Source organism: Apis cerana, linkage group LG12 (assembly GCF_029169275.1).
Source record: "Apis cerana isolate GH-2021 linkage group LG12, AcerK_1.0, whole genome shotgun sequence".
In the NCBI taxonomy this organism is placed as follows: Eukaryota; Metazoa; Arthropoda; class Insecta; order Hymenoptera; family Apidae; genus Apis; species Apis cerana.
The window spans coordinates 5,912,909-5,933,058 of record NC_083863.1 but is presented as its reverse complement, the minus strand read 5'-3'; the positions used below and the strand labels follow the sequence as shown (position 1 = coordinate 5,933,058).

Sequence of the window (20,150 nt, the reverse complement as noted above, 5' to 3'; positions counted from 1 at the left end):
AATGATTGATACAGTAGCAAATTTATTAATGATTGGCATTCGCTCAATTTTGATCATACCCTTTGTACCCTTTGTATTGGAAAGGATTGCTAATGAGAGACACGAAACGCAGCCCTTATTAGTAATTTTAATTTACTAAAACAGATTTCAATTAAAGCGGTATACAACTAGGTTTAATATGACTTCCAGTCAATTTGGAATTTGAAACTTTCTCAACTTTCAGTTTTCGTATAACCGTTGCTTGCGTGATGGTTCAAAGTTTCCAAGAAAAGCGAATGAAAATAAAGTTAATACTTTAATGTCGCTTTTCGGGTACCCTTGAATTTCTAAATATTTTCTTTTATTAAGTTTTCATAATAATTATGGTAATATCGATCAGAAACTTTTCGATCAGTGACGAACGTATTTTTTTTTTACGTAATTCAACATTCATTTATAATCTTCTCTTTCATTAATTATTCGAAAAAAATGAAGTAGCAAAGTGGAAAACCTGTTATGTACCATGATACTTTTCCAGAATTTATCCAAAGCAGTAAAAAACGTGGCCGATCATTTTTCAACAATTCGATGAAAAGTCGTTTACTGTCTTTCTCAATTCCTTTCGACAGTCTTCATCGTTACCATTATCGGTCACTTCCTTGCTCACGTTCGTGAACATTGAATTTACTGCCTGTCGTTCGAGAAACGTGGTTTCATCAATTTTTGAACGATCGTTTTCCGCATCAACTTTTGAATTTTCAAAAATGAATAAATATAACGCTCTCGATTCATATATTCATTTCAAACAGAATTCAAATATATCTTGAATGCACAAATATCTTAAAATATCATGTAACAATGAATTGTTCGAAATAGATGCACAACAATTTCAAAATTGGGCGATCGAAGAGAATTTCGTATTTACGTATAATAGAATTTTTATTTGCAGGACTGAAGCTTTGCCATTGAAATTTAATATCTATTGACTAAATATCTTAAACGTGGCGAAAACTAGTTTTGAACATAAATAAACGATTGATCGAACTACTATCTCCACGTGGATTAAACGTGTGTACATGGCCTCGTTTCTTATAAAATAAACTCTATTTAATCTGGAATCGAGACTGAATGCACTGGTGTTAATGGAATTCAGCCTGCTGGATGTGACACGCTCCACTAGGTCTTCGGACTCAATTGAGAAATAACTAGGAGGTTCGATTTAACGGAGCGTGAAAAAAATGTATACTGAAGAAGAAAAATAAATTCTTTTGCTTGATATAGTATATACACGTGATGAATTAATCATTAGATTATAATAAACATGATTAAATAATGTCTTAACACGGAATATTAATATGAAATATTATAATATTACTGATATTCTTATCTTTTAACAATGAATAAATAATATATGTCTCATTTGTATTAATTAATAAATGTACATAAAGATAAGTATATTTTATCACGTATTTGCAAAAAAAAAAAGAAAAATAAAGAAATAACATTACATAAAATTAACATTTTAAATCTCATTCGTCTAATTAAATTCATTAATTTAATTTAAAGATTTTTTTTAAAGATTAATTAATTTCAAAATTATTAATTTCTACTAATTTCTCTTTAATAAAATATTTGAAATCTTACCCTCATCCTTGTCTGTTCCACAAAGTAAGAAGACCATATAAAAATCTTTTGGAAAAACTGTCAAATCCCACTATCTCTGCCAATATCAATCTGAAACAAACAATTGAAAAGCTAATTAGTATGAGGAATATATAATTTTTATAAATTATAGAACATGGTCAGAGTAATGATACAAATTATGCAATAATTTTAATATTTAATTTGATATTATAATATTATTAATTAAAAAATCGATAACATAATTTTAACAATTTAAAATTTCATGAATTCAAGCTCGCAGAATCTAGTTTCAAACTACCCTGTAGAACCTTGAACTTCGTGACCTGAGTTTGTACAACACGTGGCGAATCATACCAAAATCCTAACTCCACTAAGGTCGCAAGAATTGATTCAGAGTAAATCCAAAGAGTCAAAGATTTAATCCTGGATTGCCACATACATAGATTGCAAAACTTAAAATAAAAACTTATTCTAAACTGATTTATTCTTAACTGATCTAAGTAATCCTGTCATTATTTCGAAGTGAGATTATTTAGAATGAAAAAATTGAATTGGCGAATTAGAATATACTCCAAGATTCTGAATCGATTGAGATCAGGCTGAGACCAAGAAATTCAAAGATGTAAAATGCAAGATTATTCGAAGTAAGTTTCTAATTCAACTGATCCTAAACTGATTCAAGATGGATTCAACGGTATCAGTATAATTCCGATGCATTTGAAATCCCCGTATTTTGAGATATGAAATTTATAGTGACACGAAATTGCGGTATACCTGATGGCACACCTTGAGGAATGGCTTAAACATAGATCTTGTTATGTCTGGGTCAAGGATTACGTTATTCAGTGTCTGTGGAAGAGATTGGGGTGCGTCTTGTGATCTTATGTATAGAATTCGATTCACGAAAAGATTCGTGGCGTATCACTTCGTTTCGAAGTCAAGGATTTCGACGCTTCACGATCTCAAATTTGAACGTGTCAGTATATCATGTTAAATCATTTGATTGTTCGAATGATCTAGATATCGTAAGATTTGAATTCCCGAAAGATAAGCATTATATTCACCGCATTCGTTGTGTATTATTTTATTTGACTATATTATAGATAGGTATTACATAGTAGTAAATATAGGAAATATTCATCAAAATTAAATGTAAATTTTCGTGTGTTGGAGAGAGACAGTTACATGTTTGTGCAACTATATATGAAGATACAGTATATTATGAAGATACAGATCGACGAAATTTGAAAGATAAAGAATGCTAGAGAACCGTGTGCAAACGTTATCGATATTCGAAGGACAGTCGTGTTACCTCAGTGCGCATTATATGGGTTACTAGTCCAAGGTCCAACTTCGTTCGTGTCCTGGAACATAAGCTCGTTTGTACGCTGGATAATTTACCCAAACTTCCGGCGATCCATATCATACGTTTATATCTGTCTTATCCCGGATAAAAGTTTTTCGGTGGAAAATTTCGCGCCAATCCGTCAAGCAAGTATCATCATTATTCTATCATATCCTTCGTTACTTTTACAACTCTGAACATCTTCCTCAACATATCTTTTACATATCTATTATATTTTTTTGCTCGTCCATTTTACGATGCACTTAAGGTATGTTGAAGTTGTCTATTCATATTTCTATAGTTTACTTAAGTCTGTTATTATCACGATAATGTCGTAAACTTTCTCAAACGACTTTCTCATGTAAAAGAGAAAGAATATTATACGAAAGAATAAGACAAAAGTAGGAAGGAGATGAAAATTGAAGAATTATATTAAGAATTCGGGAACCGAAACGAATCGATTCCATCGATTTTGAACAGATCTATCGTCGTTTCCGTAAAAGGAAGTTGTTCCCGAACGTGCTTTCGCACCCTACGACGTCTGTCGATACGTTATTCAATTCCATGGTATTGGATTTCCTTTCTCAGTAGTTCTACAGTCAGCAACGATGCGGTTCTATCCAGGTGTCTTTCCGTTCTTTTTTTCCCGCCTTTCTATGTTTCGATTTGACAGATCAAATGGCGAGTAAAAATATTTGCAAAATCGGTCTTTCTAACGACCTACGATTCCTACGATAGCTTCATTCCAATATCACGTTTTTGATAAAAATAAATATTTTATAAGAGCGCCGAAAAATTATTTCAATCTAGATTACTTACAATATTTTTCAAACTTATTTATAAACAGCTAAATTTGATATATAACAGACTAATTTGAATTTAAATTATATGTGAAAATAATTTCTTATGTTGTAAAATCATTCGAAACACATCCAAATTTTCTCAAAAATGTTAACACGAAGTTTTATCAATTAATAAAGGCACAACAGTTTGAATAATATTGCAAAAGATTTGAAAGAACATCGAATAATCGGAATAACGTGCATCTCGATATCCTCTCTCGCATTTTAATCAAGTTAAACGATTTAATAAAAGCAAATTTATATTTCCTGTTCAATGTTACTTCGCTTATTAAAAATTATAATACATGGATGATTGCAGATCGTAAAAGTGACGTACATGTGGCTGTACATTCACGATAAGAAATATCCCTAATTTGTGACTCTGTTGCCTCGCAGTCTAATACATCCATAATTCTACGTAATAATGGAAACTACTCTCTGCATCTCGTACCAACGACGAACATCTGTAGTCAGATTAAAATTCATAAGCATATTCTTAAATACGATTTCAAGTAATTATATAAACTTCGATGAATGTTATTACTGTTATCATTATTATTAGCACAATTATGATATTTCATCGATTATCCATATTTACTTTATTTTAAGAATAACGAACACGTGTAATTTTCAAAAATTATAAATAATAAATATCACTATTTTAAATTACTAAGTAAATTTATTCTATCAATTATATATCTATTTTGAAATTTTTTTTAAAAGTATTTACTATAATTATATATTAAAGTAATTTATAAAAATACCGATGTTAATTTCGATTATGTTAATTACAGTTTCAGTTAGAAAACAGTTAGAATATTAATTTATATAAAATATAAAGTTAATGTATAATTCACATAAATTTTTTATTTTTTTCGTTGCATTAGATATATCTTACTATAATGTAATAATTTTTAAAATTATTATTATATTATTATATTTATTATTATATTATTTAATTATTATATTTTATGAAATTTTATCTTTAAATAATTTTAATTTTAGGCACTTAATACGCAAATTGATATTTCTATTATTTTATTCGTTTACTTTTATATTCATAAGTGCAAGAAAAGTTCAAGTTAAATCAAAGTAGTTTAAGATCCAAAGTATAAATACTTGATTAAGTATTGATATAATATAATTCTATGTGCATAATTATATGATTTAAATATATTTATACTTATAATTATACTTTAAAATTTTCATAAAAAAGGCAATATAAAATTTTTTCAATGCAATCGATAAGAGACGAAATAAATTTTTAAATAAATTTTTTAATAAATTTTTATCAATCGGAATAATTGGTATACAAATAATTTTTTTATAAAATTAACAGAAATAAACAATGTATAGGAATCTACCAACATGAAAATAGTGAAAGGAAGTTCGACTCAAAATTATCATTAACTTAAATATGTAATAGAATAATAGATACATCGATTCAGAAATGCATAAAAATCTAATGCGGAAATAAGCTTTAAAAAAAAAAAAAAATAGAACGAGACAATAATAATCATGAAATGAAAAGAAGGAGGAAGATATGGAAAACAGATAAAATCAAATGCAAATCAATTTGCAACAAATAATTACAATCTAACAGAGTTTTTACATAACATGATACAATATCTTCAGATCGACAAACATGCAAGAATCGATAATTATTTGAAATATGTTCATTAAATTTGTTAAAGTTATTCTTTAAGATGACGTCATTCGAATTTAATTTAAACATAAATACTAAGATAAACGAATAATCAGATTTTTAATCTCTTATTGCAACGAAACACGGCTTAATTATGAATATACAAGTAAACGGATATAAGAAATAATGAAAATTTTAAAACTGAATTTTATTATGTATTATCCATTACGCTATATTAGAATTTTTATCATCATCATTATTTCAATTGCAATTTTTATTATTAATGCTTTTTAATAATTTTTAATAATAATTATAATCTAAATAGTTTTCGGGATAAATTAAAGAAAAATCATGTTTTTACGATAATTTTATAAATTTAGCAATGATATTTCAATGATAACGAGGCATGTGAATTCGTGTCAATATAGTTATGATTACTATGAAGAATACCGAGAATTTAAGTTTTAATACATTGCATCATTATTTTCATTATATAAATCTTACGAAATCTTTTCAAAAAATATTCATTCTTCAAAAAAGAAACGTCGATTCTTGTAGCAAGAAAAATTTTCTTAAAAATGTCTTTTTTAAGACGACTTATTATTTTTTTTATTTCAACTCTTAATAAGCATAAAACGGAGACATATATCAGATTTTCAATGACACACCCATAATTCTTTCCACTCATGATTTTCTATTGCGATAGTTTTTTCTTTTCATCTACGATCCTGATGACGTGGTATCATTATTAACCATCAACAGTAAAAATATATCTATATATCCGTAAACATTACATCTATCATCGTTTATTTCATAAATTTCAAACGAATAACTAAATATGAATTAAATATTCAATGTCAAATCGTAATTGTATTTTTAAATATATATCTCTAATATTTAATATTTAAAATATTTAAAAATGGATTTATGCTAAAAATTTTCTACAAAAATGCAATATTCAAAAATATAAAACAAAGTGTGAAGACATAGAGAAATCGATTTTAAAGTGAAAATTATTTTAATGCAACAAGATTTTAAAAAAAGATGCAATCTATACGAGGTCGTATCTGAACCGCGATCGACGATTTTTCGATTAAATAAAAATGAACTGGAGTGTAAAATCTATCGTCCATAAATAGTTTACGTTTTTCTCATAATCTCGCTATATTTTCTACAAGGTTTTGCGTAAAATAAAAAATATAGGACGAGTATCGTTTAAATTAAATCATGGATAATTGATATTTCCATTTGGATTGATCGTATAAATAATATATCATTCGCAATTTTCTGTTCGCTATATCGGTATGGATATTATATATTACATTATGATCAAACAGAATGATTTATTAATAAACACCATTGAAAAATAAATCAATATCATTGCGTCAAATTGAAGATATATAAAAAGAGAAATAAAAAATATTTGCGATTTTTCCTTTAGAAATACAAATGTCCATAAAAAACTATAGCGAGTTATATTTCTTACGATCTCGGTATTATATACTTCACATAAAGTTGCAACTTCGTCATCATTTTTTAACGCCTCGACACGAATTGTTTCATTGTATTATCATTGTGCAATTTTTTATGTACCGTTTGTAAGCGGCAAGTTTCATTGTTCGTAGAATGAAATCCTAAAAGGAAAAACTAGATGGGTAAGCGTGACAGGATTTTTAAATCAGGATTTCCATGACAGATGGTACTGAAATAAAATAAGATGATTAATACGTGGATCTAACAAAATCTATATAAAATAAATGAATATAGGAAAACTATGATGAGTGTGATTCATACCGGTATTTCCTTTTCTTATTTATTTCCTTGATATTAAAACATTTACAAAATCAATTTACAAAATCAAACAATTCATGTTTAAATGAAATTTGTTTAAGAAGTTGATTGAATTTTCAATAAAATTTTTATAAATTCTAAATTTAATCTAATAAATTAAATTTAAAAATTTTTTAAATTTGATTAAATTTCCCTGATATAAATGTAAAATATCTAGAATAATTTATATTTGCAAATGAATTAAATGCAATATCCTGGTTAAAAATGATCATAAGATAAATGATCAATATATCACTATGATGCAATCAAAGGTTATATCGATAAAAATCAAGTTCTTGATAAATCTAAGAACATTTACTACAAAAAGTTACGAAACTTCGATTTGTTTTTGATTAATTAGTTTCCAATCATTTATTTCTTTTTTAATAGAATAATATAAATTATTAATATTATATATTATGTTAAATTATTATTATATACTTCGAATGCTATACTATTTTGAGAATTCTTGAAGAGAATTTTTCTCATAAATGATTGATTATATATAAAGAATTATTTTATCAGAAATAAAATAAACATAAACTTGAACTCGATGAGAATAAATATGAGAAAATTCAATGTAAGATAATCAACAATAAAATTTAATAAATTTAATAAGTTATTAAATTCTCAGAAAGAATTATAAATTAAATAAGAGAGGCAAACTGTCTCAAAGTTCCTGCTACATTGATAAATTTCAATCAAATTTTCTCTTGACGAAATCACATACATAATCTCATATACCATGATTATATATATAATAATAATAGAAATTATAAATTCATATTTTTTAATTATATCATTAATTAACTTTTGGTTAGTTGATTAATCAAACATTGAGATCACTTCCATAAAGAAAATATACGAATTATAAATAAATTTTCAAATACTTATGCAACATTCTTTTCGACAAAAGATCAAAGATCAAAATACTTCTTAAAAGTCTTCATCATTTACATATTCGATGAGAAATATACATATTCAATATTCAATATTCAATCTTTACCTACTTTCTCCACTTCTGTTTGAAGTTCCAACTTCGAATTAAGCAATAAATAATTATATGAGTAGGAGAGATAGACTTAAAAATCATAATTATGATTAAATAAAAGTATTTTCAGCAATCAAAAGCGATTTTTATTTAGAGATAATGCACGATTTTTTCGAGAACTTCGAATTATTGATATTGAACCTCAACCATTTAAATCTGGGACATTCCATCAGATTTCCCGTTCTTTGAATGACCTTCGAGGAACATAACGCTCACGACTTGATAGCAGGAAAAGGATCAACGTAACGAATAAAAACGGGGAAGCCACAATAAAAATCGGAGGAACTGCAAACCTGTTCCTTATCCACCCCCACTCGACCAGTTGTTTTAGTTAGCACGAGCAGGAATATATAGCTCTTCGTAGATCGTGTGCACATTTCGGACGTACTTGTCGTACCTTATACCTCATCGGATCGGTAGCACACAAAAAAAAAAAAAAAAAATAATAATAAATAAATAAAATATGTTACTCAATAGTTTAGTGATTTCTTTTATTCTTCTATTATTCGCTGTGACCATGATCAATTGTGATTTAGATTTACAAATGTTGCACGTGGTAAATAATTTTATTTCATCGAATAAAAGTTTTCAGTGAAATCTGTATGTGAATAAATGTTGTCATCGAGCTGGATGTAACCTTGTTTTCTAAATAGTTTGAAGTGAAAATGAATAAATATTTAACCATCGATGTGTGATTTCTATGATTTCTTATTTTAAATTATTGTCATTGTGACGAAATATTAATAAAAATGTGTTTTTCAAAGGTGTTCCGACATGGCGAGAAAGTGCCTCATAAAGAGGCTCAAAATTATCCTAACGATCCTTACCGCGACTATTCCTATTATCCATTGGGAAATGGAGATTTGACAAACGTGAGTAAAACATATTTGAAACAATAATGAATTAATACACACACACTGTATATGAAATATTCTAGAGCTATATATGAATATCGATTATAATCTTATGCTCATGCATTTCAACGTAATCGCATCAGTTAGATGTTTGATACGGATCTAAATCTCGAGTACCGTGTCAATGCTAAGGTGTGGTTTTATAAAGTATTTTGAGAATTCCGAGAAGTCCTTGGGAGTACAATTAAACATTTTTGCGATATTTTAAAATTTGAACAAATTTGATTTATTTTTTATTCTAAGTATAATTTAATTTCCATCTATTTGCTTATAAAATTGTTGATTATTAACTCTAAAATTTATTATTTATATTAATTTAAATATTGAATATTATATATTGAATCTATCTTTTGAAAACCACGTTAATATTTTACAATGTTAAAAATAATATTTTAAAACGCAACAATTATTGTAACTTCCTTTTAGTTACGAAGCCATTATGTGCTATTGATACAATCGGTAAGCATAGATAACAATAATTGTTTTATGCAATTATGCAGGAAGGTAAATTACGCGAATACAAAATTGGAAAAATGTTACGTGAACACTACAATCAATATTTCGGACCAGATTATTGGCCAGAGAAGATCTATGCCCGATCGACTTTCATCCCAAGAACTCAGCTATCTGTGCAGCTAGTTTTGGCTGGATTATTCCCACCCTCTGAGAAGCAAACCTGGAATCCAGATCTACCCTGGATTCCGACGCACTCCTTCTTTGTACCCCATAAGCACGACAATCTCATGTTTCCGTATAATTGTCCAAAGTAATTATTTTCATAATTAAAATTACGATATATATTCGTAATTAAAATTTTCTTTCTCTTACGATTTCAAGGTATAAGGAAGAATATAATGAATTCTTAAAATCTAATGAAGCTCAAAATCTACTGGGTAAGTACAAGTATGTGATGAATTACTTGACAGAGAGAAGTGGGAAAGTCATCAATACAACGTCCGATATTCTTCATTTTTATAATTTATTAAAAGAACAGGTGAAAAATTACTTTCATATTACGTAAGAATATTATATACGGAATATTTTGAAAAAATATGACGTCATGAACCTTATTTTTCAGGGAAATCAAAACCTGACTCTTCCAAAATGGACCGAAGCAGTTTATCCTGCTCTACTAAAGGAGATAGTTGCGCTTCATTTTAAACTCAGATCATACACAAACACATTGAAACGTTTGAACGGAGGTATAAGAATATTAATTTCTCTTTTTTTTTTTAAATTAGTATTTTGTACATGAAAGTCAATATATTCTTTTTCTTTTCAGGTTTATTAATACGTAAAATAGTGGAAGATATCAAGTTGTACATAGCGGGTAGATTAAAACCATATGATAGGAAAGCGTTCTTTTTCTCGGGCCATGAAATGAACGTTGCTGCAGTTGTGAGAGCTTTAGAGTTGGACGAACCTATTATTCCTCTATACGGTTCTACTATTATCCTGGAAACGTTGCGCGATAAGAAAAAGAATTATTACATTCGAGTAAATATTTTAATTCGTGAAATATGAAATATTGAGTTTAGTAATGTATTAAAATAATATGAAATGAAATTCATTCTTGAAAAACATGTTTCTAGGTTTTATTTTGGTCTGGAGAACAACTTAAATATAAAACGATTCCTGGTTGCACAGAGTTATGTCCATTATATGACTTTTTTGGTATTGTAAAAGATATAATACCAAACGATGATGAATATCATTGTCATCCTAATGAAATGACTATGAATGAACAAATAAATTCCTCAGCGTCGAATTTAATTACAGGAGAAATCTGGTATTACGTATTTTCTATTTTGCTCTTCACGATTGTACATTGATATTATTAATATTTATCATTGATTTTATGGCAATTAATATTATTTGTAAAATATTAATTAAATCTTTCTCTTTTTAAATTTAAATAGATAGCAAAACTATTTGAAAAATCAAATATTAATGATGTAAAAATGAATAATTTTAGATAATATATACAATAATATTTTAATTTTTTATGTAAAAATTATATTTTGAAATATATATGCACACAAACATAATTTAACATAAATGTAGATAATTCTAAAACAATTGTGCAATTTAAAAAATACAATTCGTCGATTACAGTCGAGACAATGCCAATATTTCCATAAGTGAATAAAATAGAATGTTTGGCAGATACGAAATGAGAACAGATTTTGCAAGTTGACAGATTGATTCTCCTATTTCCATCCAGGTTAAGAGTTCAAGAACCTTTATAGAGTAAATCTAGCAAAATATTTATCAGTTTAGTACGATATTTTTGGTAGCAATCGTAATAGAAATGCTTTGTTGTTAACGTAAGATGAAATTGACGAATATTAAAATTAAAATATTTTGTGTATTGTTTATACAATAGAAATAAATAATAATTTACACATATTGTATCATATTTTTATCGTAAGTTAGATAAAATAATAATAATGATAGTAATAAATAATATTTTAAATCTTGTATTTGAAATGAAAGTCGGCTAATGTATGTCAATTACCACCGATGCTTTGAGTATAACTAAACACGTAATTCCTAGACAGAAGAGTGATTCGTATAGAATATGTTTGTATGTACGATTCAGTTCAAACAGTAATACGCTTCAAGTAACCTACGCGTTGATTTACATAAAACAATCTACACATGTACAAGCTTCACTGGTAAACTGAATCGCTCGAGCGTACATAGTGAACAACTGTTTAAGAAGTACTATTCCTTTGATTGATTTTTTGTATCAAGATTAGAATTAACATCATTATATAGAAAATCATATAATAATTAAAATTATATATTATTATTTTTATTTTATTATTTAGGAAACAAATTTTTCGATAAAATATTTCATTGGATTTATATCTATATTCGTGTATTTCTATTGCAATATTATAACAATTTTGAATATTTAATGATAAAAAAAATAAATAATTATAATTATTTGAATATAAGTTTTAGGAAATTCAAATGAAATACCGGAGAAATATTTGAAAATACAGAGAATTTTGTTAATAAATATTTTGGAATTATTACTCATAACGAGAAATGACTGATGCATATGCAACTGCAATATACACAGCAATATTTTCATAGTAATAGTATACGTCTTCTCGCGAAAATACTACAGTAACTAAGAAATATTTTGACGTTCAACAGCACGAACTAGCTTACAAATGGATTGCAATGCTGTAAATGTTTTGCAATTTTGTTGAAAGTTCAAATATCATTTATTTTCTTGTATCTATTACTAAAAATATATTTTCTGTAAATAGCGGACATTGTATTTTATTTTTTTTAATTCTATCCCTCTCAATTATTAATTTTCTTAATTCTTAGAAAGATATATATCTTGTTGAATTCTCTTAATAAACATTAAAAAATATAATAAACATTGATATTTATCTTCGATCAAAACATCAATTGTACGAATAAATATCTTTCATATTTAATGATTATAGATTATTATCGGAATCAATGAATCAGAAAAATCTTCTCGAATAGCAAGATATTTAATGATAATTTTAAAATTGCTAATCGCCGTCATCACTTCATTACGTATTTCTTTCATCATAGACACTGATGAATAATCATGTCAAAATAAAAATTTCGAGATGATTATGATCTTAAGAAAGAAAGATATATTAGAAAATTGTAAATTTTTATCAAATGTTTATTTAATTATAATTTAAGCTTCGAAAACAGAATTTCGCTTGCGTAATAATATTTTTTATGGAATACTTTATAGAATATAATCTATTAATTAATTACAAATGATCAAATGAAAATCGCACAGTGTTCAACGATGCATGTAATTTTGCATTAAAATAAATTCATCGTAATTATGGAAAAGAGAGAATACGTGGGAATTTATTGAATGATAACGAAAACAGTTGTTTCTCAAGGAGAAGATTTCTTAATGGACAAGTAATTATTTAAAAGAAGACAAACAATCTAGATGAGTATCTTGACAGAATTTTTGACCTTGCATACTTTTATGTCATTTACTATTATTGCAATTCTTTGTTAACATCAAATCATTATTTTCTAATAAAATAGACTCTGTTAATATATAATTTATATTTTCCAAAATTTTCTGATAAAATTCCTTCACATTTTGAATTGAATACAGAGAATTTTGTTAACAAAAATCTCTATACAATAGGTAAAGATATGTAGATATCGTAGATACATAGATTTTATAAATTGTTCTTGTACAATAAAGATTAAGAATAACAAAGAGATTTGGAGTCAATTTATATTCATTTTAAATACAAAAAACTAATTAACTAACAAAGAAATAAGTAAAAGAAATTGATTAAGAAGATTTTCAACATTATTTACTTAAAAAAAACTATCGCTATTTTCTTGGAAGAAATTCAAGTAAAACGTGTTTGGATTAGGAAAAAACGAAATGAAATTAAGAGCACGATGTAGATATGAGAAAAGAACGTATACAACTATAGAAAAGAATGATACAGGAAGAGCATTGTTCAGGCTTTATGATGTGTACACAATCGCACACAAACATTTCTGCAACTTTTCTTAACGTTTACTTCAATTATACGTTGGAATGTGATTTTCCTACGCATAAGAACTACTTGTACGATTATTGCATCACACACAACCTTCAATTCTTTATAATTCATTTGCTAGTTTTTATTTTCAATGCAATAAATCTTTTTTACAATTTTAAATAAATATTTTAAATAAATATTCATTTATATTGATATAAAAAGAATTTCTTTTTACTTGAAAAGATTTTCAAATAAAAAATAGCAATTATATTTTTTTCAAATATAAATTCGTATATCCATAATCTATTCGAGTAAATTGTTAATCAAACTTTTGATAAATGGTAAAATTGTGTTTGGAATGGAATGCATACAAGTGCGTTATCAACACTTTATCTGATCGCAACGACACAATATCAAGAATTTTTTAAATAATTCCGAAATCCCCCAATTTCCTTTGAGATCTTATGCTGTATGTGAATCGACCTACCACTAAAATGTCAATCGGTTACAGCTGTCTCATTACTGTAATTAACTCCACGTTGCTTAAGGTGCGCTTCGAGCGTACATCAACGCCACAGAAGCGTAGACAATTTACGAAGCGTAAATTGGAACGTGTGATGGCAATGTCAGCGATGCCTACTTCAGTTATAAATATTACAGAATGAATCTCGATACATTCCCGTCAAGTAACTAAGAATGAGCACGTGAAAGAAGGAATCAACAATAATAATATGCTCCTAAATATAAATTGAAATAAATAAAATGATTTCGATCGAATCGTTTCGATTATGTTTGTTTTTAATTAAATTCGAAAAGAAATAAGATTTTCTTAAATTTCCTAATATGTATTGCTCCTACTTTCGAATTTTCCATTCATTGAATATCCATGCGATGCTTTGTATCTATTCGAAATAATCTGACTTGAGCACCACATAAATATTGCGTAAATGTGAGTCACACTCGGACGTTCAAAGTATTATGACACATTTTATATAACATGTTCATGTACAAACTGTATATAGTAAATACAAACACATCGTATACGTATTATGTACATATATATGTATATGTACACATAGTCGAAATAAGAAGAAAATGATCATTGCGAGCAAGATTCGAATAATGTAACATGACACATTCACACGTGGAATAAATATAGAAGTAACATCCTTACCCATTTTTTTCACTGTATGTATCAATACCGAATAATTATCTTTGCAACTTTTTTTATCGTATTTTTTGTAAAAAACTTTATATTAAAACCATATTAAATATTTATACCTTCAGTTGAACTTAAACTCTTTACTTTCAATGGAAATAATAATGTAATAATTTAAAATTTAACTATAAAAACATAATTCAATGTCACATTGTCTTCTTGGATAACTGCTTAGTTTCATTTTTTTTTTTTTAATAAATAGAAATTGAAGTTTTTTTATGTTTTTTATAATATTTATATGCGTCACTACACTTAACACTAGCTATAATAAAATATCAATTTTCCAATTTAATGATTTACTTTTGTTTATCACTAAGATACATTTTCAGAAACAAAAAATGGAAAATATAATTTCACTAGACACTTAGCACAAATTATTGCAACCGTTATATGATAACTATGAGTATATAATGTCATCTGTCAGAAAAAATATAACCACTTGGCAATATACCGGACAGCTACAAGCATGTACATGTTGCCAGGTTGAATCTGCTGTCACGCCTTGGGCTTCTCGGTGCATCGTGAGCAGGTGCCAGGTAAGGGGTTAGAAAAGTTGGTGCCCGCGGCATAATTTCTTTTTCTTTTTCTTTTTCACAATTGTATTTATAATTGTTAATAATATTAATGAAGAAATAATAAAAGCATTATTGAAAATTTTTTATTTTATTAAAACAAATAATTCTTCAATTGTATTGTGTTCTTCATTATAAAGAATAAAACAAAATTTATATGTATTTGTGTGTATTACGAAAGAAAATTAATTAAAAAGTATATATTTGTATTATATATGTATAAAGAATATGTATAAAGAATAAATATTTATGCATTAACAAAGTCAAATTATGATTACGTATCAATTATTTTTATATATACGGCTAAATAAAACATAATATTTAATGTTTAGTTGTATAATATGTATACGCAATAAAAAATTAAAATAAAATCTTTTAGATACACTTACTTTTATAAATTATGTTGTATTTTCTTATTGTGATTGTTTATTCGATTTATTTCACTTCTAACTTGTTAATTTTCACAAATTTAACAAGAGGAAAAGGAAGCGTGAATACTACCGCCATTTTTCAAGTTTGACTGTTCGTCGCCGCGCTCTCAACAAATGGTAGATAATGAAACAGCTGTTTCCACGAGTATGAGGACATCTAACGGAACGCGCGCGCGATGGAGCCCGCGACAGCAGGAGAGAAGAATGGAAGTCGTGTGGGTCGAGAACCGATCGTATCTGCAGTAGTCGCAATCGTTCAAGGAATTGACTAAGGAAACATGGCTGCAGGTTGTTGTGGAACGAAAAAGCAAAAGCTGAACAATTCTTCAAGTGTTCCTTGTAATGGTTCAGTGTTACAAAATGGCACACAGTTAAGGAACAGTGTGATAGTAAAGCCTGAGATGGGCTTCTTTTGCTTCGATGTTCTTTATTGCCAATTACATCAACTTGACCCTCCAAAACCGCCCAATTTTAGCAACGAAGCATTGTAAGTAATATTATTTATTGACATTATTTTTAATTTTTTTCATTTTATATTCTTTCTTTCATATTGCTATCTCTTTCTATTCTACAGCTATCTTTATCACACATGTTTGTCATCAGCTGCTCTCTCTTTTCTGTTTAAATGTTATGTTCGTGTACCTTCACATTCCTTCAGTTCCTTTGTTACAATGTGATGAATCCAACAACGGGATATAATATTAATTAAGATTTTGTTTGTATAGAAATCAATGGTATTTGAATGTATATATTGTAGTCGATATTTATTTGTTTATTTATATTAATTGTATTTTTTCATAAAAAATAAAAATTATTTATTATAAATATATAGAATTTAAAAAAAATTAAATTATTTTATTCTATATATTATACATATAGAAGATTCTTCACAAAAAATATTTATTATTGTATAAAGGTCAAAACTTCAATTTGTAAAAACATGATCATATTTTGTTAAATTATCACTTATTTTCATGTTACAATTAATACATTGTATCTAACATTATCTTTGTTTATAAATAATAAAATAAATATGTAGTAAATTGTTTATTTATACTTTATAGCCCATTATTTGTAACATGGACTATTGGAAAAGATATGAGGTTAAGAGGTTGTATTGGTACATTTAATGCAATGCAGTTACATGCTGGACTTAGAGAATATGCAACAACCAGGTAAATTTTTTTTATTTTTTTATTTTAGATAATGATATTGTTTTATTTTCTTAAACACATTAGAAAATTTTCAAAGTGCATTCAAAGATTCACGCTTTAATCCTATCACACGAGATGAACTACCACGTTTACATGTAAGTGTTTCAATTCTGAGACACTTTGAAGATGGTATTGATTATTTAGACTGGGAAGTAGGTGTTCATGGAATTCGTATAGAATTTCATAATGAGAAGGGTAATAAACGAACTGCAACCTATTTACCTGATGTTGCAACAGAACAAGGTTTGTTTTTTATTTTTGTTTTAATAACTTTAATCAATAGTCTACTATATATTAATCATCAATATTATACATATAAAATTTCAAATTGTATGTATAAACATAAGCATTTTCAATATATATATGTATAGATTTTTGGAAAATCAGAATTTATTGTGTTTAGGATGGGACCAGATACAAACAATAGATTCATTGCTGCATAAAGGTGGTTATAAAGGATTAGTCACTCCAGATATTAGACGTAGTGTCAAATTAACAAGATATCAAAGTGAGAAAGTTACTGTAAGCTATCAAGATTATATGACACACTGGCATAGCCGAAGATGCTAGCAGCTGGCTTGGGGTCCTAGTCAAGGACCCCAATTGCCACAAAATTCTGTTGCAGTTCATTATAATGCTAATACATCTCACACATCCCATCTACTATACAACAGTACTCAATATAATTCTTATATGGCCAGTCAGGAACATGGATTAGTAATGACACAACGTAATCATCCTGCATTTATACATCCTCTTCCAATACCTCCTATTTCTCCTGTCATGTTACCTATATGGGATTATTCATCTTTTTGGTGGGATCAAACTAGTTCATCTTATCCTCCACCACATTCACATCTTCATCCTCCTCCCCGTGTTCACCGTTTTTCGTCACAAGAACCTGATCGTGGAATTCGTAAACGAAAATGACATTGGAGGCGACTATTGTTTACAATGTTTTATTGTTTAAAATGGTGCCTACTATACTTTGTATGTTTCTGCATACACAGTTTTCCTCTTATGATATCACATAGTCCTCCTTGAGGACAATAGCATTTTATGTATGATGGCACTGTCTTATTTCTTTATCTTTTATGATATAATAATATTATTTAATACTTAATAATTGGTATAATCATAAAATACATATGCATACAAAAAGTGCATTAACTTTTAACTTTAATATTTGTAATCATTGATAAAAGTATATGTCAAATATTCGAATTTTAAAACTTGTACTATAATATAATTGCATATTCTCATGTGCTTTAATACGTTCATAAATTAAATAACATGATTCAGTCCAAATAGAATATACATAGTATGCAATTAGCTCTGCCATCATACTATTGAGTGTCCATTTATGTCTACAGTATACGAGTGACATGAATAATATTTTAGCACAGTGATGCTGCCTGCAATTCACTGCCTGCTTCACAAGATTTAATGTACAAATTCACGCGAAAATGTTTCTATTATTCGTATATTACAAAAATATAGAATATCATTTTTAGATAATAACATAAGTGAAGAATAAAAAATTAGATTTTCTATTAATTCATATAAGATACATAATTATTTTCTACATAACTTTCATGTATTATCATTTATCAAAAATTATAAGAAATTTGCATAAACAGTTAATATGAATCAAACAATTAATTTAAATAATATTATAATTAATACATAAATAATACATTTTCTAAATTAATTATGCAAAGAGAGTTACTTAGAAACTTTCTTATTATTGTGTTTTTGATTAACTCATAAGTAATACATACATATATAAATACTAATTTTAAACTTACTAATTTAAATTTCTTTGTATTAATGGTATAGGTACATAATTTTTATTGTTATTACATATATTTAATTATTTATATTAATTGGCATTTTCAAAAATGGAAGTTTTTAATTTAATAATGTTTAATTTTTTGTAAAATATAATTAATTTTTAGATTTTTATTTTTTTTATACCATTGTTACATTGAAATTTAACACTTGTAGTTATATTATAGTCCAGCGTTTTATTACAGAAAAGAATTATACCATTAAATACATAAATATGTAATTTCTTGTGAATAATTGTAATTAAAATTAGATATAATCAATTAAATTAACAGTAAATATTTCGATACTTGTTTGGAAATTATTGCTGATTTTACAAAATTTAGATAATATTGTTAAAGGAAATAGCAGTGTGATAAAGATGATAGAATGGGACCTCTATTGTAAATAAGCAATGGACTGCATTATGACTATTAAAATGCGTTAATAATAGTTGTATTATAGTTGTAGATGAAAATGTGACGATCTCATTGTGATTTTAATATTCTGTGACTCGTAAAACACAAATAGAGTTGCTATTGCTTTTTCTGTAACATATTTATCTTATTACTTTGTTTCTGTTGAAATAACATATAATTATAACGTTAAAATGAATTAATGAAACATATGGTGATTTTTAAGGTATAGTAAAATATGTTCTTCCATATCTGTTAATTTTTACTTTCTTCATTCATTTAACCTTTACTTGATTTTTTTTACACACTGCCAATTTATCAATTACTATTTTTATTATGATAAGAATATTTTTGTTAATACACACAAATAGTAAGAAACTATTTTTTTTTAATTATAAGTTTGTAATTATTATTATTAAAATATTTAGTTATTCAAGTTATCTTAAAAAATTTTTTGATATATTTTTATTAGTTATATATTTGACATTATGTGATGTCTAATTAACTGCCATTTATATATTTAAATAATGAAAACTAATTGCATGTGCTCGATTTGTGACAATAGAATATTTTAATTCCTTGATTAAAAATAAAGTGTGCATTTAGTGTGAAAATAAATTTAATATCACTGTTTATAAAAATATTTCAAAGAGAAAAAAAATATATACAAAGATGTTATTATAAGACAAATTTTT

The 20,150-nt window shown here is 26.7% G+C and overlaps 3 protein-coding genes and 1 long non-coding RNA gene across 6 annotated transcripts in view; 3 read left to right on the top strand and 1 right to left on the bottom strand.

Annotated features, from left to right (window-relative positions):
* Positions 1 to 16,095, bottom strand: part of LOC107995246 (uncharacterized) — a 137,960-nt gene extending 121,865 nt beyond the window's left edge. For 2 of the 3 annotated variants that reach the window (XM_062082718.1, XM_062082720.1), the window contains exons 1-2: positions 14,951 to 15,346; positions 1,624 to 1,713 (exon numbers count right to left, since the gene is read on the bottom strand). In XM_062082718.1, the coding sequence (XP_061938702.1) occupies positions 1,624 to 1,660 (37 nt within the window). In that variant the 5' untranslated portion in view covers positions 1,661 to 1,713; positions 14,951 to 15,346. Of the gene's footprint in view, positions 1 to 1,623; positions 1,714 to 14,950; positions 15,347 to 15,956 lie in introns of those variants that run through there. The other variant, XM_062082719.1, reaches the window with a different exon arrangement.
* Positions 8,522 to 11,659, top strand: LOC107995250 (venom acid phosphatase Acph-1-like). Its single transcript, XM_017052637.3, has 7 exons — positions 8,522 to 8,892; positions 9,101 to 9,208; positions 9,751 to 10,016; positions 10,088 to 10,244; positions 10,329 to 10,452; positions 10,533 to 10,747; positions 10,843 to 11,659. The coding sequence occupies exons 1-7, from the start codon at positions 8,800 to 8,802 to the stop codon at positions 11,080 to 11,082; spliced, it is 1,203 nt and encodes a 400-aa protein (XP_016908126.2). The 5' UTR covers positions 8,522 to 8,799; the 3' UTR covers positions 11,083 to 11,659.
* LOC133667041 (uncharacterized) lies at positions 14,794 to 15,965 on the top strand. The gene is made up of 2 exons (XR_009832140.1): positions 14,794 to 14,964; positions 15,325 to 15,965. It is a non-coding gene; the product is annotated as an uncharacterized LOC133667041 (long non-coding RNA).
* A 50-nt stretch (positions 16,096 to 16,145) lies between the features above and the next one.
* LOC107995252 (nuclear protein AMMECR1) lies at positions 16,146 to 19,706 on the top strand. Its single transcript, XM_017052639.3, has 4 exons — positions 16,146 to 16,485; positions 17,063 to 17,173; positions 17,250 to 17,455; positions 17,616 to 19,706. The coding sequence occupies exons 1-4, from the start codon at positions 16,277 to 16,279 to the stop codon at positions 17,780 to 17,782; spliced, it is 693 nt and encodes a 230-aa protein (XP_016908128.1). The 5' UTR covers positions 16,146 to 16,276; the 3' UTR covers positions 17,783 to 19,706.
* The last annotated feature ends 444 nt before the right edge of the window (positions 19,707 to 20,150 follow it).